Source organism: Equus quagga, chromosome 3 (genome assembly GCF_021613505.1).
Source record: "Equus quagga isolate Etosha38 chromosome 3, UCLA_HA_Equagga_1.0, whole genome shotgun sequence".
Classification (NCBI taxonomy): Eukaryota; Metazoa; Chordata; class Mammalia; order Perissodactyla; family Equidae; genus Equus; species Equus quagga.
This window is the reverse complement of record NC_060269.1, coordinates 112,387,947-112,415,803: the sequence shown is the minus strand read 5'-3', so window position 1 is coordinate 112,415,803 and position 27,857 is coordinate 112,387,947. Positions and strand designations below refer to the sequence as shown.

The following is a 27,857-nucleotide window of genomic DNA, read 5'->3' as shown; positions in this document are numbered from 1 at the left end:
ACCAGCAGCCACCCGACACGAGCCGATAAGGAGAGCAGCTCCAGGCTCTGGGAGATTGAAACGAGCAAGCAATCGGGAGCAGCCCGGACCAAGCTAGCCTAAGCGAACCAGAGCCTTACAAATTGGTCAGACTCAAGAGGCGTGCACAAACTGGAGGAGGGCAGAGGGCCCCTAGGGAGCATTAGGCGTTGAGGGGATAGGCTGAAGTCCAGGGAGGCAGGGTGGCCCCCGCGCACGCCTTGGCAACCTGGTCGATGCCACAGGCAAGTACCGGTTCAGGTAGAGAGATCCGGCCTCCCGGCCCTCAAAAGCGCGCGAGGTTGCCAATTCGGGCAGCAGAAAGCGCCTCGGGCAGACAGAGAAGCATACGCGCCGCCACCCCCACGCCTCGCCCGGCTGCTCACCGGTGTTGTAGCCCCACGAGTCCCAGAGTGATCACATGCGGCACATCTAGCTGTGTGGGCCACTCTCCTGAGGCGATGCACCCGAACACGCCACATTCCTCTCGGATCCCCAACTCCTCCAGCTCCATGTCGCCGCCAATAGCACGTGGAAGGACCTGCCGCCGCAAGAGGGATCTAAGTACCAAGCAGCAGCGTCTCCCTCGGCCGGAAAACCCAAGGAGCTCGAGCCCGCAAGAGCTTCCTCCCTCACGGCGGCTCGACCCTCGCTACTGCGGCGGCGCGAGCTTTCCCCAAGTGAGCGTGATTAGCTCGCCCCCTTTTCCCGTCACCCTCTCCCGCCCCTCTCCGGGCGCACCAATGAGCGAGGACCGAGGAAGAGAGTCTGCGGTTGAGGGGCGGAGTCATGATTGGGTGGGGGTGGAGCTAGTCCTCTACCAGAGCCCTGCGGGAACTAGTTTTTCTGCACGTGGAAATCTCCGTTACTTTCCAGCACCCAAGGCTGGGGTGGTGAGGACTAGCGGGGTTAACATCATTTCTCTCCCCAAAGATGTAAACTTTGTGTGCTCCTCCCCACACGCTTTCCCCCGGCCCTACTACTTGGTACACTCCAATCTATGACCTGCTCAAGCTGGGGAGAAGGAACCCGGGTCGCGAGCTTCTGTAGAACGGGGAGGGGCTTCCAGTGCGCGCCACATTTCACCTTTCCTGCCACAGCGCCCGCGCGGGCGGGGGGCGGGTCCGCGCTGCTGCGCTTGCGTGGCGGGAAGCCTTGGGGCCGCACTCGCTGGCTGCCGGAGACTAAGTTCGTGTGTGGCGGCAGAGAAGCTGCGGGTTTCCCTGCTGCTGTGGTTCTGGCCAGTAGCGCGGTGGGCGCTCTGCGTTACGCGGCCCTCCGGGGGCGTGTTTGTGAGCCGCTCTGACCACTCCTCTTTTCCAGAGTCCTGCCTCCCTTCCTTGCGCGGCCGCGGCTCCGAGCCCTCTCAGGATAATGGCGACCGCTGAGGGTGAGTAACGGGCGTCCCTGCTGTTCACCGCCTTCCGCCCACAGGCCCGGAGCTCGTGGGTCGGCGCGGACGGCCCCAGGCCTGGGGCGGTGCTCGGTGTCCCTGCAGCGGCCCCTCGAGGCCGCGGGGCGGGGGGACACGTGTCCCGCGCTCCGCCGAGAAGCGCGCTGGACAAAGCGCTCCCGGGCCTCCGCGAGCTTTCTGAACGCCCACACCTGCCTCCGGGGTGTGGAAGAAGAACGAGAAATGGCCAGGGGTTGGAGGGGTGCCTGGAAATGGCGTTAATGATCAGTAGTATTGTAAAACAATCACAGGAACGTCTAGTCTTGACTCTTCAAATCAAAGTGCTTTTCTTGTTAGGTTACTAGTAACCTGCTATTCTACAAAGTTAATAATTGAGCCTTCTAAAAAATCTTCCTATTTTCCGTGCGGACTTTGTGTGTGTTTTTTAAAGTAATCTTTTGGTTCCCTGATGACTTTGGAGAGCTCTAAAACCACTAAGCCAAAAAAGTTTTCCTTCTTCACTTTGCGTTTATGATATTTACTTATTTACGTGATCATTTTGTCCGCGAGTGGGCAGATCCTCGGGAAAGATTGTTTGTGCTGATGAAACGTTGGTTTTTTCCACACACGCACTTTCCAAATTTGTGGTGAACCAAATTGCTGGTGTTGGCCAGTTAGTCCATTCTCTTCCACATAGAAAAATTGAATTTAGGTAAAAGATTATAGACTAAAAAAGATCCAGATGATCACGAGTAGCACCTCCACAAAATCAAGGTGTTGGACCAGAATTTTTCCTGCCTTACGTCTAAACTGGTGGAGTCTGAGATTTTTACTCTCCCACTTTCTTCCATCTTACATGTTCTTCGCAGTTAATCTTTCTGAAATTTCACTTTCATGGTTTCTAAATGGCACTTCCTTGCTCAAAAAATGTTCAATAGCAGCCTAAGTGCTGTTGGAATCCAGCCTGAAGACGCTTTCATTCACCTGCTGCATACTGCTTCTTTCCAACCTCTTCATCTCTAACTTTAGTCTTTCTCTGTTGTGAATCTAAGCATGTTCCAGTCGGGTTAATCCACCAAGTTTACTCTTCTCTGTTTATTTTGCTGTTTGTTCTACAACAGTGCTGCCTAATAGAAATACAATATGAAGCTGTGTGTAACTTTGTTTTCTAGTAGCCACGTTTTAAAAAGTAAAAAAGAAACAGGTGAAATGAATTTCAGTATATTTTGTTTAACCTGATATATTCGAAATAGTATCATTTCAACATGTAATCAATATAAAAAGTTGGGATGTTTTGCATCCTTTTTTCTCATATTGAAATCCATTGTGTGTTTTACACTTAACTCACATCTCAAATTGGAGTAACCGCATTTTCAGGTGTTTCATGCATGTGGCTAGGGCACCTTATTGGGCAGCACAGTCCTGGGTGTTCTTACCTCTTCTCTGTGCAAGTTCTATACTTTTCAAGACCCTTAACATTTAAATTCTACAAATTATTCTCAGTCTTCATCAATCTCTTCTGAATTCATCTACAAATTTGTAGCAGGCGTTTTGGCACTTGTAGTATATGTCTCCTATGATTGTTTCTTATATCTACCCATTAATTGAAATTCCTACCCTATTTATCAACTAGGTAATAAGTACTGATTCAGCTAAATTGAGGGGGGGGGCGGTAGGTAGAAACTTTCTTTTGCCTTTTATCTAAGCTGGGCAACATTCTTAACTCTTCCCTCTCTTTTATCCTCTGTATTGAATCAGTTCTTAAAACTTTTGCTTTGTAAATATCTTGAGTCTTTTTCCCACTGATTTTTCTTTAGACAAGGACGTTTCTTGCCTGGATTGCTGGGATAGCATCCTAACTGCTCTCAGTCTCTGGTTTTCTTCCCCCGCCCCCGCCCCTTACTTCATTTTCTACACAATACCCATAATGATCTTTCTAATATAGAAATCTGTCATTTTACTAAAGTGTTCAAAAGTCACATGGCTTTTCATAGGTAGTCTAAACTCAATCAGCATGGCTTATGAGGCCTGAAGGGTGAGTATTGAAATGGGAGGTAAAGGAACAGTGTTCCAGGCCTAGGGGAAGAACATGTCAAAAGCTTGGGAGGTGGGATAGAGATTCTCTTACGGAAGTTGGAGTTCTAGAAAGGAAATAGAGAAATCTGAATTTGGAGTGCTAAGCTGGGGCTATATCTTGAAGGGCCTTTTAGACCTTGTCAGTGAGTCAAGCACTTAGAATAGGAGGATGGGAATTCATCCTCTAAATTAGATATGCTGCAGTGGCAACTATTAAACTGAATTGTAACTGGTTTGTTTAATGGTTACCTCCACTATCTGGTGGTCTGACCCCTGCCCAACTCTTCTGTCTTATCTCTTGTCTTTCCTTTCTTCTCCTTAGCTGCTGCCTCTTCCCTGCCCAACAGCACTGTACACACACACACACTGCTCCACCCATACTGAAATTCTGCCATGCGCTTTCACCCCACAGTGGTCTTTTCACCACCACTACCTACCCCTTTCCCTCTTCTGGCTGAATTGTCATCATTCCTCAGATCTCAGCCTAATCCTCACTTTGTTCTATACTTCATTCTCTGATTTCTAGGCTAGGTTAGGTGGCCCTGCTATGAACCTGTGATCCCATAGTCTATGTATTTTTCATGTTATACTTATTATGACGTCTTGTTTAATCTCAGCTTCCCTCAGACTCAGGTCACTTGAGAGCAGGAACTTGGTCTTGTTTACTTGTATATCCCCAGTACCTGGCACATGGACACTAAAAAATGCTGATATTGAGACTGAGTCAGTGTTCTGGGAGCATGAGGGGTGATTTCTCCCCCTTGGAAATTTTAAGTTTTACTTCTGTTATTTCTGATCTTCATCTAAATCAATCTTTCTAATGACCAGTATCTACTTTTCTTTAGGTCTTATGACCTGCATCAAATCAAAATTGTATTCTCTTGTCTTTACTTTCTCACAGTTTCCTACAACTATTAGTGAAGAGAGAGGATTAACGGTAGAGATGGGAAAGCAGGATTATGAAATAAGAAGAGGTGCTTCCAAATGGACTAACTTCAGTGGGTGGAGGGGCCTCCTCTTATACATTAACTCAAAATGTATCTTAATTCTGCTTCAGTTCTCCCGTGAGAGAGGTAGGCTGATAGTGGAAAGAACACAAAATTAGATATCGGAAGACTTAGGATTTTGTCTGGCTCTGCCATTTCCTAACTGCATGACCTCCACCTTTTTGATATAGTTTCCTAGTCTCTATAATTATTTACATAAGCATAATTCTTCATAAAATTATGTGAATCAGATGTGATGATACATGTGAAAATACTTTGTAGAGTAAGCCTCTATGCAGATGAGTTAATTTTTACTATTAATCACTCTGTTCACTGCTTCGTCATTCATTCATAATTTAGTCTTCAATATTCAGGAAATTTATTCTTGAAATTTGATGTTTGCATTTTATTTCCACAGTACTGAACATTGGTAAAAAACTCTATGAGGGTAAAACAAAAGAAGTCTATGAATTGTTAGACAGTCCAGGAAAAGTCCTCCTGCAGTCCAAGGACCAGATCACAGCAGGAAATGCAGCCAGAAAGAATCACCTGGAAGGAAAAGCTGCAATCTCAAATAAAATTACCAGTTGTATTTTTCAATTGTTACAGGAAGCAGGTAAGTGGTCTGTAGTCTCTCCCTTCATGGTCTCTCTCACACATACACATTGGTCCTTTTATGGGGAAATGACATTATTTGGATTAAGAACATGTTGATTACCAGTTATATTTTTCAGTTATTACAGGAAGCTGGTAAGTGACTCTCCCCACAACCTCCTGCCTTTCTCACACACACACACACACACAGACACTCATTCACTCACTCACACACTCACACTCTGATCTCTTTCATCAGGGGGTGAGATTTGGATTAACAACATGTTTGGAGATGTTTCACAAGCTAAGCTTATTTAAATCAAGCCAGGAACTCTTGAATTTCACTGTAACAGTTTCCTTGGTTTGGGATTAGTAAGTAGTATCATTTAGTTAGTAAAAAGAAATCTTAATTTGCTGTCTTTGGCTGGCATGTGTATCTTCTCTACAACTTCTCTCTCCTGCAATCTTCAATTTTGAGGAATTTAACCTACGAAGAAAGCCCGTTCTGGATGTTAGGCAGCTGAATTGAAATTGAGTCCTGTAATTCCATATAATTATTCTTTGCTCTGCCCCTTGGAGATAGTGAAGAATTTCAAATCCCTCTTCTACCTGAAAGCGCTGGAAAGTATTTGAAGACTGCAGCCATACCTTCTCATCCTGCCATTCCACAAGTGAGGGATTTGGACTAGATCAAAGATTTCCAGGAGTTGCCTTCTAACCTAAAACTGAATGAAGACTATTTCTAATAGAGAATTCTATTCGAAACATGAAATTAAGATTAAAACATTATGTGGAGGGCATAAGGAGTAAAAGAAGGGAATTAGGATAAGAAGTTTTTGTAGGGATTCAGTCAGTAGCTGATTGGGGTCTGTAGTGTGTGAAATCTCAACTAGTAGAAGATTTGAGCTCTTTCCCTCTAGCTCTTTCCCTCATTGCTTTGGATCATGCAACCTTTGAAACCTCTGGTTCCTTATCTATAAAATAAAAGCTTTGTTCCTTATAATTTAGTTCTAATTTTATAATTTAATAATTTTCTATTTACTTCTAATATTCCAGTTGCCCTTTCATTTCTTAGAGTTTCCAGTAAGCATTAGTCTGTCTTAAATTAATTTTTCTTAAGTCCAAAGTGGAATTTAATACTTCTGTTTCCAGTCAAGACAGATGTACCCGTCTTCCACAAAATAACAAGGTAATTCAGGTTAAATCTGTTCTGTCAGTACAGAATGGGTTCTTGAGTAGTTTTGCCCCTTCTAAAGTACGTACCTGTTTCACATTTTTAAGTTAGTGTGGAAAAATATATATTTAATTGCCAATCTAAATTGTCATCCACATCATAAATCCCTCTATGCATTGAAAGTGACTATATTGCTATAAATTGAAGGACGTCCCACAGTTCCTAAGTAATATGATCCAAAATTTTTATTTCAAGCCTGCCTTGATTGGTGGTTTCCCAATGACTGAGTAGATTTCTAGAGAGAACATCAAACTAATTTTAGGTTCCTTCTGCAGTACAGATAAAGTGATCCCATTTTTGACCTCCCTAGTTATCTCCTTTTCCCCATGTACATTAACATTTTTAAAAGTTGCTTAACCCTATAAATTAACAACAAAAACTAGCTTCTATGTACCCACAGTAATTGTTCATAGCTATGGAGTTATATATATACTTTTAAGTAATGGAAGATAAGTACAGGCCCAAGTTTTTATTTGCTTATTCAATAAGGCACTATACAGTACACTTTCTGGGGTTTAAGGACAAGTGAATCAGGGTGATCCAAGTTGTCTCTGTTTGTCCAGGAGGTTTCCTAGTTTTGAGTCTGAACGTCCTACTTCTGGGGAGACTGGGAAGTTGGTCACCCTAAATGAAGTTCTCCAACAGTTATCTTTAAAGTACTGTATTTGGCACACTTAACATAGCTAAAACTAACATGGTTCACAGATGTTGAAAAGTGTTTTCCAGGTTTTATATACTGTGAAATAAAGGAAAGCCTAAGTTTTTAAAAAATTCTTCAACAGATTAGTTTTAAAGGACAGATCAGGAGTTCTTTTAAGCCTTACGTAATTTTACTTGCTAGTAGTTAAATGCTATGTCCGGTTCAGCACCAGTGGTCTGTTTAAAACTGCTTTCTTTCTAACCAGGTTATATCCAAATGTAGGTATTTCCAGGAATTAAAATGGAAAGAGCACCAGAATAGAATCAGTAAATCAGGATTCTAGTTTTCTCGTTGTCACTCAAAAGCAAACTGTTAAATACTGTACAAATAATACATACGAGTAATACTGTTTTTCCATGGAAATATTCTACAAGCTGTACCTGAGCTAATGAAATTCATGGATTTGGTCTCAATACTTAAAAAATCGAAATTTAACCTTTAAGTGTCAGTTCCCAACCACAGAAACCCACTGTAATTACATTTAGTTGTAATAGTAGTGCTAGGAATAATGGTCCTGCAGCTGCTAAACCACAGATGGGAAACTGGGAGCCTTAATATGTGGGTGGCCCCAGGGATATGTGGGCTGATTAGCTATCATACATGGGCATGCAATTCAGAGTACGAAGTGACATTTACATTTTCTTAGTAATCTTGATAGGAGTTTTGAATTTTGTAGACAACTGAAACAAACGGGGAGTTCTTTTGCTCATCGTATGCAGTCGTGAAATTTGCTTTAATGGTTAGCATGTGTATTAGAATCAATCACTATATCATCTAAACTGAATCTTTTCCGGGAGCAACTTTTTTTTTCTGTATGAGATCATTACCATAAGTTGATTTTGTGGTTTTGGTTCTCTTTGATGTGGGGGGAGGGTTCTCCTCTGAGTAAAAGTAACTATTGTTTATATTTAAACAATAGGTGTGGATACTAGTCTGTCAAGTGTGGTATACAAATGAGCAGATATGACTAATGATTAACAGACTTAAAAAAGAAGGGCTCTTGAGGCCAGGCATGTGCTTACCACCTCCAGTTAAGGATTGATGTAAATCACCTGCCTGCACATAAGCCCAATCAGTCATTAAAGGTTAAAATGACCATTTTACTGATAACGTTCTTTCCCAGAATTCCTGTTTGTGCAGCATAGCACAATTTATTCTTTTCCCTGTTTTAGTTGAATCTATTAGTCAAACCCAGAGGGAATGCGTAGAAAACAGTACAGATTTTGGAACTAGACAGTGCCTTTCAAGTCCAGGCTCCATTACTGATTGGCAACATGACATAGCTTGTCAAAGTACTTAACTTCTTTGAGCCTCTGCATCCTTCACTGTAAAATGTAAATAATACTACCTCGAAAATTTTATGTGTGGTTAAATGAGATAACATGTAAAACGCTTAGCACGGTGAAAGGTTCCCATAAATGTAGGCTCCCTTTATGTATGAATACATACATAAGATCAAAGATCCCCAGTCCTTCCCTGTTAACAAAAATTGATTTTAGAGGATTAGATTGGGATTGGGGTACTAACATTACATTCTGAAGATGAGCATTATTATGTTAAACCCATACACGTTTCCAAGAGATGTTTTAATTCACATTAATGCTATAGTATTACTTTGTACTGTGATGTAATAACACTTCTAGGAGAGGCAGTATATGTGGTTATGTGGGCAGCCTACAGAGTTCAGAGAGTGTGGGTTAGAAACCCTTCTTTACCTAGTACTAGCTGATAGAACACTGTGCCTCACTGTCCTTACCTGTTTTGTTGGATGAGGATCACACTATCTACCTTATCAGGTGCTATAAGGATTAAACAAAAAGAAAATGAATTTAAAATTCCTGACCTAAAGTAGGTACTGATACTTTTTAAAATTAAATTGTGGTAAACTATACATACATAAAATTTACCATTTTAACCATTTGTAGTTCGGTACAATTCAGTGGCAGTACATTCACAATATTGTGCAACCTTCACCACTATCCATTTCCAGAATTTTTTCATCATCCCAGACAGAAACTCTGACCCATTCAACAATAATTCTTCCTTTCCCCTTCTCCCCAGCCCCTGGTAACCTCTATTCTACCTTCTGTCTCTGAATTCCCCTTACTTTAGTACTTCATATAAGTGGGATTGTGTAATATTTAGCCTTTATTTTCACTTAGCATAATGTTTTCAAGGTTCATCCATATTGTAGCATGTATCAGAATTTCAGTCTTTTTTATAACTGAATAATAATCCATTATATGTATGTACTACATTTAGTCTATCCACTCATAACAGAGTAAGAGAAGGGAGAGGAAGGACAAACATTTTCTTTGCTCTTGGCCAAATTGGCCGATATGTTCCTGCTGCTACCTGTTGGATGGTTTTTTCAAGGATTCTTTGCTTCAAATATTAAGACAAAAAAGCTGTCTAAAATTTTGGGCTGTATCTGATTGTGATGAGTACCTTGATATTTTACAAGACCCGTATAATACTGAACCATAGAATATGAGAATCCTGCAATCAAATCTCATTTAGAGATAAGTTAGTGCCACTTAGATAGTTAAGTGCCTTGTGTAGAGTGTGCAGTGGCAGAAGTAGTAGTCCAGCATTTTTTGAATAAATGTTAAAAATCACTGGACCCCAGATCTGATCCAGTGTGTATTTTGCCATACGACATTAAGATGAAATATTCCTGAATATTTTGATAAGCAGTAGAAAGCCATATTAATAATTTCATTTTCCTACTTGCACCTTTTAAAAAAAATTACATTGATTTTTGATAGTGCCATTTAAAGGTAATGCAGTTGGCCAGGTAGGATTTTTATTTGGTAAAGGGTATAGTTTTATTATGCCTCAGATCTACCCTTTTAAATACAACTTTAATGCTTTTTTTTCTTTTTTTTTTAATCTTTTATCATCAATATGTAGGCATCAAAACTGCTTTCACCAGAAAATGTGGGGAGACAGCTTTCATTGCACCTAAGTGTGAGATGATTCCAATTGAATGGGTTTGTAGAAGAATCGCAACTGGTTCTTTTCTCAAAAGAAATCCTGGTGTCAAGGAAGGATATAAGTTTTACCCACCTAAAGTGGAGATGTTTTTCAAGGTAATTATTTTATGCTGTTGTGTCTTACTATAACGTATCAACAAACTTAAAACCACAGTCAAAAGATGTAAACATTATTAAAGCTTTTGTTATTGCAATTGTCATTCGAGAAATAGATGCCAGTATTGTACACTGGCAATGATCATTTGGATTTTTAAAAGAAAACATCTGTGAAAATATACTTATCTTACTTTGGACCAAGAGGACTAACAAAATGAATAAATTAAAATTAGCAGTTACTAGGAAGAAAGGAAAAGTAACAATTCAAAAAATTTTGGAATTTATTGTTGAAGAGTTTGAAGTACAGGCTAATATGAGGGATCTTTTATATTTAAATACAGAAAAATTGTATTATCAATGTTTCTTATAAGCAAAAACATATATGATATGGGATATAAGAATCCGTGGTTTTGAATTTGTATTGGTTTTCTTTATTGAAACAGCTTTTCTCTTTCCATTGTTATACTCTTAAGCATGGTCCTACTTCGGAAGCAATGTCAGTGTTGCATTTTTAATCAGTGAACTGCACAATTTAAAGCATCATATTATGATTATAATTATGCAAATCAAGACTCCACAAAAGAAAAATTTCATATAAAGTTGGGACACTACTTAGAATAAAATGAAAGTGTTTTATCTTTTTTTACTAATTTCTATGTATGAAGTCTCTTGAATTATCAAATAGTGTCTCTAAAGACTTGTGATGTATAAATTCTTATCAAAAATAAGATTAGGAGGTTATGAAAACTGCATCTGGAAAAGTTTGGTGAACTCAAATATATTTCGACCTCCTCATCTCTATTGACTGATTAAAGAAAAATAAAAATCACAAACTTGTGTTTAAATTAGTTTATATAGAGAGAACAAATTCTTTCAAATACTTTATGACCTAGAATAAGTTACTCATCCAAATATTTTGAATTTTAAAGTAGCTATAGAAAACAGAAAAATTAAAAATAATTGTGAATTAAAGGTATTTTAAACAAAAACTAAATCTTTAAAGAAAATATTTCTGATGAATTAATGCTCAAGGAAAAAAGGACTTCAGGTTATCTGAAAAGTTAAAAATTTTTATGTTTAAATTAATTGTACTCTTATACTTTATTCTCAGGATGATGCCAATAATGATCCACAGTGGTCTCAGGAACAGCTAATTGCTGCAAAATTTTGCTTTGCTGGACTTGCTATAGGCCAAACTGAAGTCGATATCATGAGTCATGCAACACAGGCTATTTTTGAAATACTGGAGAAGTCCTGGTTGCCCCTGAACTGTACCCTGGTTGATATGAAGGTACAAGTAAAAGGGAGATTTGAAAGAAAAGATTATAACTGAGAATTGTCTTTAGTAGTATGGTTTTGAAAAACTTTTCTTTGGTGATACTCTGTTTCTAGATTGAATTTGGTGTTGATGTAACCACCAAAGAAATTGTTCTTGCTGATGTTATTGATAATGATTCCTGGAGACTCTGGCCATCAGGAGATCGAAGCCAACAGAAAGACAAACAGGTAAGTAGTGCATTAGATTTTTTTTTATCCTTTGCAAGATCAGGCTGGGATGGAGGAGAAAGGAAAGATGGGAAGAAAAGAAAAGGCAATTACTGTTCCTTAAGATCTGAACCTGAGTTGATTGCTATTTATTTATTTATTTTTTATTTTATTTTTTATTAAGGTTATGAAAGTTAACATCCTTATGAAATTACAGTTGTCCATCATTATTAGTCATGTTGTAGGTACACCACTTCACTGCTGGTGCCCTCCCCCCACCCCCCTTTCCCCTGGCAACCACCGATCAGTTCTCTTTGTCCATATGTTAACTGCCACCTATGAGTGGAGTCATACAGAGTTCATCTTTCTCTATCTGGCTTATTTCACTCAACATAATACCCTCAAGGTCTATCCATGTTGTTGTGAATGGGACGACTTTGTCCTTTTTTATGGCTGAGTAGTATTCCATTGTGTATATATACCACATCTTTATCCAGTCATCAGTTGCTGGGCACTTAGGTTGGTTCCATGACTTGGCTATTGTGAATAATGCTGCAGTGAACATAGGGGTGCATGGAACTTTTGGAATTGCTGATTTCAGGTTCTTAGGATAGATACCCAGTAGAAGGATATCTGGGTCATAAGGTATTTCTATTCTTAACTTTTTGAGGAATCTCCATACTGTTTTCCCTAGTGGCTGCAGCAGTTTGCATTCCCAGCAACAGTGTATGAGGGTTCCCTTTTCTGATTGCTATTTATTTTTAAAGATAAATATCTCTTACATTTCCTGTATCTTGAAAAAAAATAAAGGAGTAATACTTTACATTTATAAAGTAGACTTCTCATTTATTATTTTAACAGATGCTCATACAGAGCAAGTATTATCCTTGTTGGGCTAACTGAAAACTAAGGCTCCGAGAGGATAGATTGTCATCACAATTATATAAGTAGGTGGCAGATGTGGGACACTGTCTGAAGTCTGGATCTTATCAGGTTCCATTTCTGCTCTTTCCTTTAAAAAACAAAATTAGGGAAGACCCTCTCTATACTTACTATATAAGAATTTTCAGGCCTGCTCATTGTAGTTGCTAGTGTAGAGTGCGCTTGTCTTTAAGTGAAAATAGAAGTATACTTCACTATCTGAACTTTCTGTAGTCTAATTCAGGAAATCAGTTTGTAGACTCAGATGCATTTTCACGTATATTCTTTGCTATGCCAACTCTTAATAATTCATCTGTACCCCAAACTCAGAAACCAAATAATTTCAGATAGCAAGAATATTACTAATAGAATACTTGTATTCTAAACTTCCTATCTTATTTTCTAGTCATATCGTGATCTCAAGGAAGTAACTCCTGAAGGGCTCCAGATGGTAAAGAAAAATTTTGAGTGGGTTGCAGAAAGAGTAGAGGTAAATCTTTTGTAGTAAATCCATACTGTGTTCTGTGTTTTTCTCCAAAAAAATCTTGCTTCAAAAAGAGAAGACAGTGAGAGGATGCAGTACTTTTTTTTTTCCCCCTATGACTTTAAAGAAAGGAGCGCCTTTAAGAAATATATCAGCTGAACTTTCCTCATTGGCTTACTGGAACCCCCTGCTGTTAAGCTGGCCAGGACACTCCTCCCAAATTCCACTGGGGAAATCTGGAATCCTTGTCTCCTCCCTTCCCCTGCTGGAGAAGCTTTACATTTCCTACCCACCTCTCCACTGCTACTCAGAGTTCCATTAGCGTGGGTTTCCATTAGCAGAGTTCAGAATTGGAACTCCATGTAATGTTAAAATGTCACGTTAAGATTTATGGTATTATTATTACTAAATTCAATGGAAATTGAATAGGGTTTCTGGTTATCTAAAGGTCATAACCACCTTTTAGAACATTTCCATGGAAACTTGCCTTTTGAATTCCAAGCAACTAACTTAATGAAGATTTGTAACGTGACCTCTGTATTTTGGCTGATTGGGTCTTAAAACCTACATTAAACAGAATGTACTAAAAATCTTAGGATGAAATATTTTGTATTACAGCTTCCTGAATATTAATTAGAAGGTTTGAATATTTATCCTTTTTATTATAATAGTAAACATAATTTATCTAATTAAAAATCTTATTCTTGAGGTCTTAATTATGAAGACCACTTTCCTTTACATATAGAAGTTATCTTGAAAAATAACTCCTCTATCATTTTATTCTATTTGTTTCTGTCTTAAATTTGGCCTGTTAAGAAAGAAAATACTCTGTGCAGGTACAGTTTTACTATAAACTATAGCTCTGAACTCACTTCTTATGGTACTCATGCTTATATTTATCCATTTTGGTCCTTATCTTCTTTTGCATATCCATGTTTTCTTTTCCAGTTGCTTCTGAGACCAGAAAGTCAGTGCAGAGTTGTAGTATTGATGGGCTCAACTTCTGATCTCGGCCACTGTGAAAAAATCAAGAAGGCTTGTGGAAATTTTGGCATTCCATGTGAACTTCGGGTAACATCTGCCCATAAAGGACCAGATGAAACTCTGAGGATTAAAGCTGAATATGAAGGTAAATGTCAAATAACTAGAGCATTTGAGGAAGTTACCCTGATTTTGCCAAAAAATTTAATGTTTAGACTAATGATGCTGAAAAAGAGCTTTGCCACATTTCCAAGGGAAAAAATGTGGTATTCTAGCCTTTCCTGATACTCGCCTCTAGAGAGTTTAAGGTGCTCTAGGAGCTTATAAAAGATTGGATCAGGGAGAAAGAATTGAAAATTCAAGCATGGACAGAAAATAAAGACTAGAATTAGTCTTTACCTAATAAGAAGCCCTTCGAACATTGTTTCTAATATGCTCCCACAGAAAATAGGCCCCACATAAATTATGGGAGGCCTGAAGTTGAAGCAGCAGATCCTCTCAAGTATCTTTAATGGCCAGCCTTTCCTGGGAAGCAGTCAAACATGAAATTAAGGAATAAGTGCAGAATTTAGTATATAAAAGAAATGTCTTGATGGGATAGCATTGGTCTAAAATAATGGTGCCCTGGAGACACAACCAAATGTTTCTCAACTGGAAAAAATGTTGATTGAGTATTCCTTCTAAAGGTACTTGCCACAGAACATAGTTATTAAGATTTTTTGCAAAAGGGGGCAGGTCTCAGACCCCTTTGATAATAAGCTAATAAAAGCCAGAACTCTTTCTCCAGAAAAGTGCAGATACATTAAATTTTGGATTCCACATAAGGAATCCCTGCTGTAGGAAACAAAGGAATAATTTGTAAATTTACCAAAGAATGAAATGTTGAAGAGATATGTTGGGAAATATATTGAAGGGTTTTAAATATTTGGCTACGTTATTAATTTGCCTTCAACTCTTTTTTTCAAGAAGTGCCCCTAAACCTCTAGTATCTGTTAACTGTGTCTCCCTATACCCTGTTGGTTGAAGGACACCGACACAGACACTGGTTCGGGTGGTGTCATTCGTTTCAGTGAGCCTAAGCAGCAATAGTAGAAGGGGCCTTTGAGCCATTCCCTCACTAACATCCTGGTACCTCGTTTAGACTATAGATCTTGAACATGGCCAAACCTATTCTTGCTACTTTATTACTTGACATACAATAAGAGGCAGGGTGAACTTTATATTTTAAATATATATATAGTAATAGCACCTTATTTATGTGTCTTATTTAATAGTGTCGTATTTAAGACATATAATCCCTTTTTTTATTAAAGCTATCTTTAAATCTTTTTTGAATGTTTAACAATTATAAACTGTAATTTCCCTAGGGGATAGCATTCCCACTGTATTTGTGGCAGTGGCAGGCAGAAGCAATGGTTTAGGACCAGTGATGTCTGCTAACACAGCATATCCAGTTATCAGCTGTCCTCCCCTCACTCCAGACTGGGGAGCTCAGGATGTGTGGTCTTCTCTTCGACTGCCCAGTGGTAAGATATATTGAATTTTTTTTTTTTTTTAAAGATTTTATTTTTTTCCTTTTTCTTCCTAAAGCCCCCCGGTACATAGTTGTATATTCTTAGTTGTGGGTCCTTCTAGTTGTGGCATGTGGGATGCTGCCTCAGCGTGGTTTGATGAGCTGTGCCATCTCCGCGCCCAGGATTCGAACTAATGAAACCCTGGGCCGCCTGCAGCAGAGCGCAGAACTTAACCACTCGGCCACGGGGCCAGCCCCAAGATATATTGAATTTTTAAAAATTGTTTATTAAAAAATTTCAAACATACACAATAATAGAGAGAATACAGCAATTAACATCTTGTATCTGTAGCTGCGCTCTCCTGCTGGATTATTTTAAAGCAGATCTTAGACATTATAGCATTTTATACTTAAATATTTAAGTAAGGCTCTTTAAATGATAAAGACTAGTTTTTAAATCATAATCATGATACCATATTCACACGTAAGGAAAATTAATGGTAATATCTTAAAGTCATCTAATTTCTAGTTAGTGTTCAAATTTTTCCAGTCATCTCATTTGTTTTTACAGTTGGTTTATTCAAATTAGGATCCAACACAATCTTTGCATTGCATTTAGTTGATATCTCTTAAGTCTCTCTTAATTTCCCTCCTTTTTTCCATTTGTCCTATTTAATTTTCCACATTTTGAATTTGGCCCATTACGTTCCTGGATGTTGTTCAACTTGCTCTTCCATCCCCTATTTTTTCTATAAACTGGTGGTGAGATCTGTAGTTAGATCAAGTTCGGATTTGCTTTTTTCCCCCCAAGAATACATCATTTGTGGTATTGAGATTTTTTTTAAGTGAATTTGATTACTTCTGTAGAGCAAATGAAATTTTATTTTTAAAAATTAGGGACCAGAATAATTAACATATAAGGAAATTTTATCAATCAACTGATTGAGCAGAATCTCAGAATAACAATGTTGTGGTAGGCTCATCATAGTCCAAGATAGTGATCTGATCTGCAAGTCTGGAGAGTCAGTATTGTTTCAGTAAGAGTTGATTTGCTTATTACTTAAATACCAAACTTTTCTCACAGTTTTATAAATCCCCTCTTGATAACTATTTGAGTCAGTTAAGTATTTGAACCCCCTGATCTGTTCCAGTGTGGACTGGCTTCTCTCTAGGCCTGCTGTGCTGTTGTTGTCTTAAGGTCACCCTTTACCATCATCCCGGACGTTCATTTTGCCTTTCTGTAGTCTTGGATCTCTTGTTTCCTAGGTCCCATGTCTTCTCCTTTTTTCATTTATTCCTTCTTTTGTTGGAGAGCATTCTTAGTGAACTTCCTGAGGAAAGGTTACAAAAGGTAAACTTTTTGAGACCTTGCATATCTAAAAGGTTTTTTTGTAGCCTCACATGTCTTTGGTAATTTGGGAATAGAATTCTAGGTTGAAAATCATTTTCCAGCAGAATTTTGAGGGCATTACTCTATTGTCTTCTAGCTTCTCGAGTTACTGAGAACTCCAGTGCCTTTCCACCATTCTGATTCTAGGTCATTTATGAATTTTATTTCTTTTTGGAAATTTATAGGATCTTTTGTCCATCCATTGTTAAATTTCACAAAAATGTATCTTGATGAGTCAGTTTTCATCCTGGGCTTTCAGTTGGCTCTCTTAATCTGGAACTCTGATTCTTTAGCCCTGGAAAATTTTCTTCAATTACTTAATAATTTCCTTCCCCCTCCATTTTCTCTCTTCTGTTATTTTCAGATTTATTATTCAAATTTGGAACTCCTTGATTTCTATTCTCTTTTCTTTCTCTTATTGCTGTAATTTCTGGACTATTTCCTCAACTTTACATCCAACCCTTCTATTGAGTTTTTCATTTTGTATATGGTATTTTTAATTTCCAAGAGCTCTTTTTTCTTCTCACTTCCCTTCCCCCGACCAAACATTCTTTTCTTGTTTAATCTTTGCAATAAGATATTTGATCTCTTTAAGAGTATTATATATTTTTTCACATTAGTTCTTTTCCTCAACTGTCTGGTAATCCTTGGCTCTTTGCTCTTAAGAGTGGAACACTGTAAAAAACCAGTTAGAAGTTATGTGCAAGTGATGCTGCTTGTCAAAAGTGGGCTTCACTGTGGGGTGATCTGGTGGGGTTGTTGCTTGAATAACCCCTCACATCAGTGTCTTTTGATCTTTTCTCATGTGTTGATTAGAATTACCCAGAGAACCTTTCTAGTCCCAGTCTCTTACTGGAGGAATAAACCTGGCTGCCAGCATTCTGGAAGCATCTTAACATGTGTGATCGCCTGTTTTCACTGTGGCATTCCTTGTCTTAACTGTGCCTGGTGTTCTCCAGTCCACAGAAGTCTGGACTAAAGTCTGTTTTACCTTCAGAAAAATGTAAAACTGCCTTGGTGCAGAAGGGGCAGTTGCTCAGGCACGTAGACTGGGGAGGGAGATCTGATAGCCTAACTGCTCCTTGACTTTCACTCAGATCTTTGCTTTTTAGCCCCATTTTCATCCCACTCCTCCCTTCAAAGGTATGTGGTGCCACTGATTCCTCAACCTTTGAGTGGGTTTTGTAAAGTCAGTCAGGTTGTTCTTCCTCTTTCCCTGCTTCCAGGCTAGGATTAAATTTTCTTGGTCAGCTAAGTTAGTTACCACTCCATTTGTCTTTCAGCTGCCAAAATGTCATTGCTGTTAACTCTTTGTTGTTATGTTTGTCTGTTTCTTTATTCCCTTTACTGTTGTTTTTATATGATTTCAGGGATACATCTTGTAATTAATCCATCTTTAACTAGACATCTGATTATATCAACTTTTCGAGTTAAAAATCTACCATAGCTGTAAAGGAAGCTATAACCAAGTTTATGCCAGAGGAAGAGTATAGGTATTATCCTTGGAACTTTGAAGAGAAGAATGCGATGAACAAAAATTTGACAGTTTTAATCTAGTACTGTCCAAGGAGAGAGAGGGAATCTGGAATATTTGTACATTCTAATCATTAGAATTGGGGATAATCTTTCAAGCAACAGTTTTATAGTGGCCTGTGTAAAATCCTGAAAACTCCTTTTCTCTTTCTCTTATAGCATGCTCACTGGATAACCTAGTTTTTTGCTAATTAAGCTTTTTTGGTATCAAAAAGTGAGTCCTGGACAGTAGGCACAGGTATTTCACTTACTGGAGTGGAACACTCTACTTAGTTTACTACTAATAATAATGGTTGACATTCATTGAGTACTTAACTATGTGCCAGGTAATGCTCCTAGCACTTTATCTGTATTAACTCATGGAATCCTCATATAAAGTAGCTACTAGTTGTCATTCTCCCCCCCGCCCCAACCCCTTGTATTTAGGTTATGAGTTTACAACATTGTGAAATTTCAGTTGTATGTTATTATTTGTCAGTCACCTTATAGGTGTGCCCCTTCACCCTTTGTGCCCACCCCCCACCTCCCTTCCCTCTGGAAACCACTAAATAATTCTCTTTGTCCATGTGTTTATCTTTGACATATGAATGAAATCCTAGAGAAATCAAGGTCCATCCATGTTGTTGCAGATGGGGCGATTTTGTCATTTTTTATGGCTGAGTAGTATTCCATTGTATATGTATATACCATATCTTCTTTATCCAATCATTGGTCAGTGGGCACTTAGGTTGCTTCCATGTCTTGGCTATTGTGAATAACGCTGCAGTGAACATAGGGGTGCATAAGTCTCTTTGAATTGCTAATTTCAAGTTCTTTGGATAAGTACCCAGTAGTGGGATGGCTGGGTCATATGGTATTTCTATTTTGAGTTTTTTGAGAAATCTCCATTCTGTTTTCCATAGTGGCTGCACCAGTTTGCATTCCCACCAACAGTGTATGAGGGTTCCCTTTTCTCCACCACCTCTCCAACATTTGTTATTTTTTGTCTGTTATTATAGCCATTCTAATGGGTATACGGTGATATATTAGTGTAGTTTTGATTTCAATTTCCCTGATGATTAGTGATGTTGAACATCTTTTCATGTATCTGTTGGCCATTTGTATATCTTCTTTGGAGAAATGTCAGTTCATATCCTCTGCCCATTTTTTAATCGGGTTGTTTGATTTTTTGTAATTGAGTTGTGTGAGTTCTTTATATATTATGGAGATTAACCGTTTGTCAGATATATGATTTGCAAATATTTTTTCCCAGTTGGTGGGTTGTCTTCATTTCAATCCTGGTTTCCCTTGCCTTGTAGAAGCTCTTTAGTCTGATGAAGTCCCACTTGTTTGTTTTTTCTTTTGTCTCTGTTGTCTGAGAAGACATAGTATTCGGAAAGATCCATCTAAGACCAATGTCAGAGAGTGTAGAGCCTATATTATCTTCTAGAAGTTTTATGATTTCTACCTTCAGGTCTTTGATCCATTTTGAGTTAATTTTTGTGAATGGCATAAGAGAATGGTCTACTTTCACTCTTTTACATGTGGCTGTCCAGTTTTCCCAACACCATTTATTGAAGAGGCTTTCCTTTCTCCATTGTATGTTCTTAGCTCCTTTGTCAAAGATTAGCTGTTTGTAGATGTGTGGTTTTATTTCTGAGCTTTCAGTTCTGTTCCATTGATCTGTGTGTCTGTTTTTGTACCAGTGTCATGCTGTTTTGATTACTAAAGCTTTGTAGTATATTTTGAAGTCAGGGATTGTGAGGCCTCCAGCTTTATTCTTTTTATCAGGATTGCTTTAGCAACTCAGGGTCTTTTGTTGCCCCATATGAATTTTAGGATTCTTTATTCTATTTCCGTGAAGAATGTCATTGGGTATCATTCCCCTTTTATAGATAAGGACACTAAAATTAAGTAACTTGACCAATGTCACATAGTAAGTGGTGGAGCTGCATAAATTGACTATTAATACAAATGAATAAAATGACCTTATGATTTGTATTTAGTCTGTTCTTACTGGGGATAGTGAGAGTCAGAGAGTCTGATGAATTCCAAGCATATTTGAGGAAATGGAGCTTTGGGTATCTGTAAGCTAGTTCATCGTTGACTGTGATGACACAGACATAATAGTACCTCCTCAAGAAACTACATGAGCAAACATGTGGCCTCCAAGGAAGTTACTTTCTTACTCTACTCTCTTTTAGATCTTATTACTATTGAATTTATTTATCGACTGATATTACTTAAAATTATTCTTTGGATTTGACTTTTTTACTACTTAAAAATGTTAGAGGGCTGGCCCCATGGCATAGTGGTTAAGTTTGGCGCACTTCACTTTGGCAGCCTGGGTTCATGGGTTTGCATCCTGAGCACAGACCTGCACCACTCAGCAGCCATGCTGTAGTGGTGACCCACATATAAAATAGAGGAAGACTGGCACAGATGTTAGCTCAGGGCCAGTCTTCCTCAGGAGAAACAAAACAAAACAAACAAAAAATGTTAAAATAGTTCAAGTGCAAAGACAAAAGGAGTAGCTATAAAATTATTAAAACAACATACCTCAAGTTTGTCTAAGAATAGGTGCTTCTACCCACTTACCTTGTCCTTTGTTTTATTTCTATTGCTATTCATAGGGATAGTGTATGTGAAAAGAACTTTGAAAAAGGTAAATTTCTTTGCAAGTGGATTCAGTGAAAAGAGTGATAGATGATGTACATAAAATATCTGTTCATGGAAAATAAATACTACTTATCCTCTAATAATCACTTTACCACTCCAACAGAAAAGATGGAAAACTCCTTCCACAGATTCTACTTTAGACAAGGATAATACAGTAACTTTTACCATCTGTGACTAACAGGACTTCTGTGAATATAAAATAGTTTGCTACGTGCTATTTTCATTACTAATTGATAGCTCAATTTTCTGTTTTCCTTTCTGAACCAATAGGTGTTGGCTGTTCAACCGTACTTTCTCCAGAAGGATCAGCTCAGTTTGCTGCTCAGATATTTGGATTAAACAACCATTTGGTATGGGCCAAACTGCGAGCAAGTATATTGAACACATGGATTTCCTTGAAACAGTCTGACAAGAAAATCAGAGAGGGCAACTTATAGGAAAGAACGTCATTGCATTTCTTAGGAGAAAAACTATAAATTTCTAGTTTAGCTGCAGAAAAAAAATCAAGAAGAAAAGATTTTAAATCAGAGCAAACAAAATTTATTAGTGGGTAAATGTTTCTCTAGATTCATGGGTTAGTAGAATATGTGTACATGTGTATTAATATTTCTTTATAAGCAGTGAAATTATTCCAGTGGTCTAATGGTTAAGATTCGGCTCTCTCACCACCAAGGCTCGGGTACGTTTCCCTGTCAGGGAACCACACCACCCAACTATCAGTTGTCATACTGTGGCAGTTCCATGTTGCTCTGATGCTGAAAGCTATGTCACCAGTATTTCAAATACCAGTAGCGTCACCTATGGTGGACAGGTTTCAACAGAGCTTCCAGACTAAGACAACTCCAGACTTCCAGAGTCGACATAACTAAGAAAGTTAAAGTACCATAAGGACATTTTAAAATTATTCTTTTACCCACTATATGGTCATTTTTAGGTAGGTAACATAATCAAATATATTCAAATACTAATAATGTCCTATTATACAGCTCTAAAGTTACTACTTGACCTTCTGTATCTCAAACTATAAGTTTTAGAAAGTTAAAACGTTTGTATCTTAGAAAGGATGGAGGAAAAGTTGAGATTGGTGATAGGGGTAGGGAAGACACACTAAATAAGATGAAGAGGCACTGTGGAAGCCCTAGAAAGGGGACTATTTGAAGAACTCTGATGGACGTGAGGGCAATTTCCCTCGGGGAAAAAAAGTACAGTCACCTGTCCAGTTCCAAATGAAAGATTTAGTACATCTTGTATGGTTATGATAAGTGCCTCTGTGGATCATAAAATTCTTTTAGTTCTGATAATACATATTTTAGCCACACTGATAATCCCTAGCCTATCATCATTTTCAGAAATTGGAGTCTCCCAGTCGATAACCGTAACTAGTTTCTTTCTTGTAATAGCATAAGTCTGGGCAGTGTACCCAGCAAGATTCATTTCTAAAGGAGCAGTTCTTACTGAGGGATTGACTTACCATCAGTCTATAAACCATATTTGGAAATCACTGTTAGATTATGCAGCCTTGAGGATTTTGTAGATCACTAAACTTTAATCCAAGTGTCCATGAACCCTGAAAACTTATGTGTAAAATTTTATGTATATATTCACTTTTACAAAAAGGATCTGTGTCCCCCAAAATGTTAAGAATCTGCTACAGGTGGAATCTCAATAAAATCCTTGCCACTGGTCTACACTGTCTACACTTTTTCACTTCCCTTTCAACCATTAACAAGCTAGCATCTCTTACCACTTCTTTCACTTGATCTCTGTGGGGTATGATTGACCTAACCACTCCTTTGTTGGGCTAGACACCAAGATATTCCAACCCAAATGTTGATCATTTCACTTATATTACTCTTTGCCCTTAAGTATTGATGTTTCCTACTGAGTTTTTCACCAAATTTTGAGTACTTCCATTTTACCAAATAATGGTTGGATGATCTTAATTTCTTCAGCTAAAATTAGCATTACTGACTCTCAGCTCTGTTTCTGTAGACTTGTGTTTTCAACTGTCCATTTCTCTGAATACTCCAAACTTAATCAATCTTGCACCAAGCTTGTAACTCTGACTACAGTGATTGTCCCAAATCATAAGCTTGATTTCATCCTTGATATTTTTCTCTGACCTTTCACATCTAAATCTTCACCAAGTCTTGAATTTCATCTCTTTACTCATCCTGTGTACAAAAGCCTCAAGTTGGAGTCAAATTCTACATTACTAGCCTAATCTAGAAGGTCTTCATTACCAGCCAAACCTTTTTGAAGTTGATTGTCCAAGGACTTTCAACATAAATTCAAAATCTCTTTTGCAACATAGATTCCTTTGAAAAATAAGAATGCCATTGACCCTTTCCCTAGAAAACTGCACACAAAATTTACGAACAGATTCCACTGGTTCTTAGGTTCCCTTGAAGCCTATCCATGGTCCGTAGGTTAAGAATCACTGGTGTTAACCCATCAAGCGAACTTGCTTTCCCCATAATTTTTGGACTGTTAGATATCTGTACCTTTAGTTCTTAGAATGTTCTCATTTCTGTCATTAAAATCTACTTGTTAATTACTACAGCTTCATCTTCACTGTCTCCATGAAATCTTCCCTAATCACCTCTAGCTACAGTGGCTATAAGTAGTTCTGTTCTGGATTGTAAGCTCCAAGAGGAGAAAATATAATTTTACACTTTATTTCCCTGACACTGCCTTATGTTCTGCTGTGCTATGCCTAGCTATGTGCCAGGGATGGGGGAATTGTAAAAATCATGTACTGCTTAGTTTTCTATCATATGTTAGTTCACAGGAACAATTAAAAAGATGTGATTTTAATATCTTTAAACTTTGGCTTCATGATCTCTGAATACTCACTGGCTGCTATTTCAGGTCTTCTGTCCCTACCTAGCGAAAATTCCACCTGTTTCTGTGCAGTACATGAAAATTTTCAAACACTGATTTAGACTGGTAGATAGGACTCTTATCAATGGTCATCATCAATTTCACTATTAGTTTCTTATTAGAGTACATATATCCTCAAATAGTGCTAAATACTTGCTTGAGAATATTTTAACTGTGTTGAAAAAGTAACTTACACAAACATACCTAGTTTGCCTTTTTTGGGTATTTATACTTTCTGTGGGATCTTGTAGCTAAACATAAAAAGGGGAAGAAAAATTGTGTCTAAATAATGTGGTACTTAAATTTTGTATCATAAAGCCATGCTTAGAACTGCGGTTGCTTTAATGCCTTCTGAAATTTAAACACTAGCCAAATAAAAGACACAGATAAGCTCTTGTGTGAAGCTTTATTCATTCATCCATTCATAAGATACATGTTTTGCCTGGTTTTATTCTGGGCCCTAGGAAAGCTGCACTGAACAGAGACAAGGCTCCACCCTCACAAAACTTACATTTTATTGGGGATGACAAACCATAAAAGATAAATCAGATAGATTCAGGAAAGTATACATGCATATGAAGAAGAACCAAGGTGAGAGGACAGTGATGAGAAAAAGAGGAATGGTTTTGAGGAGAGCAGAGCAGTGATGTTAAAGATATGGGGGAACAGCTTTCCAGACTAAGGGAACAGGAAGTAAAACAGTTCACCTTTTTGAGGACCTGCAAACATGCCAGTATTGGTGGAGCTCTTGTGAGCAAGGGTCGGAGTGGAAGGAGATGATGTAAGCAAAGGCCAGATCACTTAGGGCCTGTAGGCCACACTAAAGTGTGACAGGAAAAACCAATCGAAAATTTCAGCAGGGTCATGACATGTAACGTTTTAAAGTTCTCTGGCTATTGTGTGGACAAGAGAAGAAGCAAGGAGATTGGTTAAGAGGCTATTGTAGTCCAGGTGAGGGATGATGTGACCGTCAACAAGTTATTTAAAATTTTGGTGCTTCAACTTCCTTATGTGTAAAATGGGACTAATAGTACCTACCTTCTAAGGTAGTTAAGAGAATTAAATGAGTCAATATACGTGAAGTATCCTTGCACATAAGGCGTTATGTAATATCCATTTGGCAGTTAGAGGATGAAATGAGTGGAATAGATTCACCATGAAAAACTGCCTTGAATTTGATATTCCTTTCAGCTGATTTAATTTTGAAAAATGAGGAAAAAGGACAGAGAGCATAATGTGGCTTAAAAGAAGCATGATGTGCCATGGAACATCCACAATCTCTCCCTGCCATCTTCAGTCCAGCAGTCTTTGGAAAGCCAGTGAAAATGCTTACTTTTAATGGTGCTTTTTGCACTTAACTTCCCACAACCTCAAATACTTAGGGTGGAGTTGTTAACCTAGCATTGTGGTGCAGTGAAAACAGCAATGGAATGGAAATGAAAAGACTTCCTTGAGCATATCAGTCTTTGAGCTTCAGTTCTCATTTGTAAATTGGGGCTAAATATTTCTTCTGCCTGCCTCAGAGTGGGTAAAATGACAAGGTGCTGTATATGGAAGCTTCTCAGAAATCATAAATGGCTAAATCCATTCGTGCAAAAATAAGTTTTTGAGTACCTACTATGTGTACGACCCTGGGGATGCAACAATGAACAAGATCCAATTTCTGCCCTCAATGAGTCTGGGAGTCTTTCAGCTGCAGACAAACACTATATCATCTTAATATGGAATCAAGTATAAGGGAATTATTCTGAGTAGTATTCTGAGTACACAAAGGAAGAAGGGATCTAAAGAACAAGTGTCTATGTGAGTGAAAAGGATGGACTCTAACTCCTCGCACTCTATCCTCAGTCCCTCTTACCTTTCCTTAATTTTCATAGAATTTATTACCACCATAGTATGTATCTGTTTATTGCCTGTCTCTCCCAACTAGAAAATAAATTCCATGAGTACAGTGGGTTGTCTTTGTTGTTAATTGTATTCCTAGCTAATAGTGTAATGCCTGACACCAGCACATACAAGACACTCAATAAATATTTGCTCAAAGAGTAAATCTGCACATACCCAGAGGTATGGCAACATGGAACTACACATAACTAAATATTAGAGGAGTATAACATGCAAGGGGAGTAACAAAAGACCTATGTGGGTTGGAGAGGTGGCAAGCAGAGGCTAGATCATAAAGAACCTTACATGCTAGGCTTTGTAGCTTGGATTTTATCCTGAGGTTAGAAGAGTGGCATTAGATATGTGCTTTGAAAGATCACTCTGGTTTGGAAGGCTCCTGTGTCAAAACTGGCAGATTAAATCCATATATTTATATCCTGTTTGTCACAAAACCCGATTAAAACGCCAGAGGAAATAGAAACATTGGAATCGATAGCAGAGGAATTGTGAGGAATTTCTAGAAGCACCAAAGTATATGGGATCAGACTGATAAAAAAGTCAAAATTGTGAACCCTTAAATAAAGTCAAAAGCACTACTAGGGAAGTGGTTCTTAACCTTTGGTGGAGAGGGAAGGAAGAAGGTGGTATAAATACCTTTGGAGACTGATGGAAGCTACGAAGCCTTTCCTCACAAAATTGACACAAAATTTTGGGTATACCAAATGTCATCTGGAATTCCCTTTACCCTCCTGAAATCTAGGCATAACTGGCTTGAAACCTTTGACAGTTCTACAGCCAGTGAAAAGTCCACAGCTCTTCCCATGATTTTTACTAATTCACAGAGATTATATCCTCCTGAGTTAAGAGTTCGCTTGACCATTAGTGCTGTTTTTGCATTGTACTATACTGACCAGACATGAAATGTGCCAGACACCATAAGACATAACCATGAGCTGGACATACTTTCTGCCCTCAAGGAACTCACAGATGAGAAAAGAAATAAGAAGCAAAACTTTAAGTTAAAAAGTTCAGTACCAACTATGAGCCAGGCAGTGTACTAGACCGTAGGGATACTGCAGTGAGCAAGGAAAATACGGTCCTTGGCTCCATGGAAATTACAGTCCATTTGGAGAGAGAGAGGCCTTAAACAATGATCAGTGTTCAGGAGTACAGAGCTCTATAAGAGAGAGTGATGGGGAACGTCACGTACTCAGCAAGGTCAAAGAAGTAACTTTTAACCTGGAACCAGAAGTTACAGAAATACTGAAGGATGAAAAGGAGTTTGCTAGGTTGCTGGGAAAGAGGAAAGGGAAAGTGGCAAGAGTTGGTAGGATCGTGACAAGATATTAGCCTGCAGAGTAGGTGTTCAATAAACTGTCCTGTCATTCTCATTGAGAATATTCAATAGATATTCTGTTCTGACATTCAAACATCTTGATATTTAAGGTCTTACAAAAACCCTAAACCCCCTATGTCTATGTGTTACTTGAGTGCTTACTATGCCAGGATGCATGAAGAACGTTTTATCCCTAGAACGGTTATATATTATCCCTATTTTACAGGTGGGAAAACTGAGACTCTGATAAGTAACTTGTTCACAGACATCTAGTGAATTGCACAGCCAGGAACTGAACCTGGACATTCTCACTCCAAAACATATTGCCCTTCCGGCCTTATTGCTGACTGCTCCTCAACCGGAGCCCAAAGGGCAGCCAAGGAGTTTCCACCAAAGGTGCTTTGCACTTGGAGATTCTTTTCTTCTTCTGTGCCTTTCCTCATATTCGCTTCTCGGCCGGAACTTTACCTAGAATCAACCCCAAGTTTTCCTCCTCATCTTTCAAGATCCCTTTCAAATGCCAATTCCTCTACGAAGTATTCTCAAGCAGCAATGAGAAGCCGTCTCTCTCTTTCAAATGACTCCCTACGGTTTCTAGTTGCTATTTTACCAGCCCACAGACCTTTTATTTATCTTCCATAGACTGTCGCCCAGCTCCGCCTCGTAGGACTAAGACGCTTGTTTCGCACGCCGCTT

At 38.5% G+C, this 27,857-nt stretch overlaps 2 protein-coding genes across 2 annotated transcripts in view; one reads left to right on the top strand and one right to left on the bottom strand.

The window, feature by feature from the left end:
* The window catches only part of PPAT (phosphoribosyl pyrophosphate amidotransferase), a 34,230-nt gene extending 33,534 nt beyond the window's left edge, over positions 1 to 696 (bottom strand). Inside the window, exon 1 of the mRNA XM_046656528.1 lies at positions 405 to 696. Within this exon, the coding sequence (XP_046512484.1) occupies positions 405 to 532 (128 nt within the window). The 5' untranslated portion in view covers positions 533 to 696. The remainder of the gene's footprint in view (positions 1 to 404) is intronic.
* Positions 697 to 1,071: 375 nt separating this feature from the next.
* Positions 1,072 to 24,333, top strand: PAICS (phosphoribosylaminoimidazole carboxylase and phosphoribosylaminoimidazolesuccinocarboxamide synthase). Its single transcript, XM_046656529.1, has 9 exons — positions 1,072 to 1,408; positions 4,892 to 5,089; positions 9,915 to 10,093; positions 11,205 to 11,384; positions 11,486 to 11,599; positions 12,906 to 12,989; positions 13,932 to 14,112; positions 15,332 to 15,490; positions 21,329 to 24,333. The coding sequence occupies exons 1-9, from the start codon at positions 1,393 to 1,395 to the stop codon at positions 21,493 to 21,495; spliced, it is 1,278 nt and encodes a 425-aa protein (XP_046512485.1). The 5' UTR covers positions 1,072 to 1,392; the 3' UTR covers positions 21,496 to 24,333.
* The last annotated feature ends 3,524 nt before the right edge of the window (positions 24,334 to 27,857 follow it).

Coding starts and splice junctions, on each gene's coding strand:
- PAICS (XM_046656529.1), top strand. Junction 5,090..9,914: donor TCAATTGTTACAGGAAGCAG/GTAAGTGGTCTG, acceptor ATCAATATGTAG/GCATCAAAACTGCTTTCACC. Junction 11,385..11,485: donor GTACCCTGGTTGATATGAAG/GTACAAGTAAAA, acceptor CTCTGTTTCTAG/ATTGAATTTGGTGTTGATGT.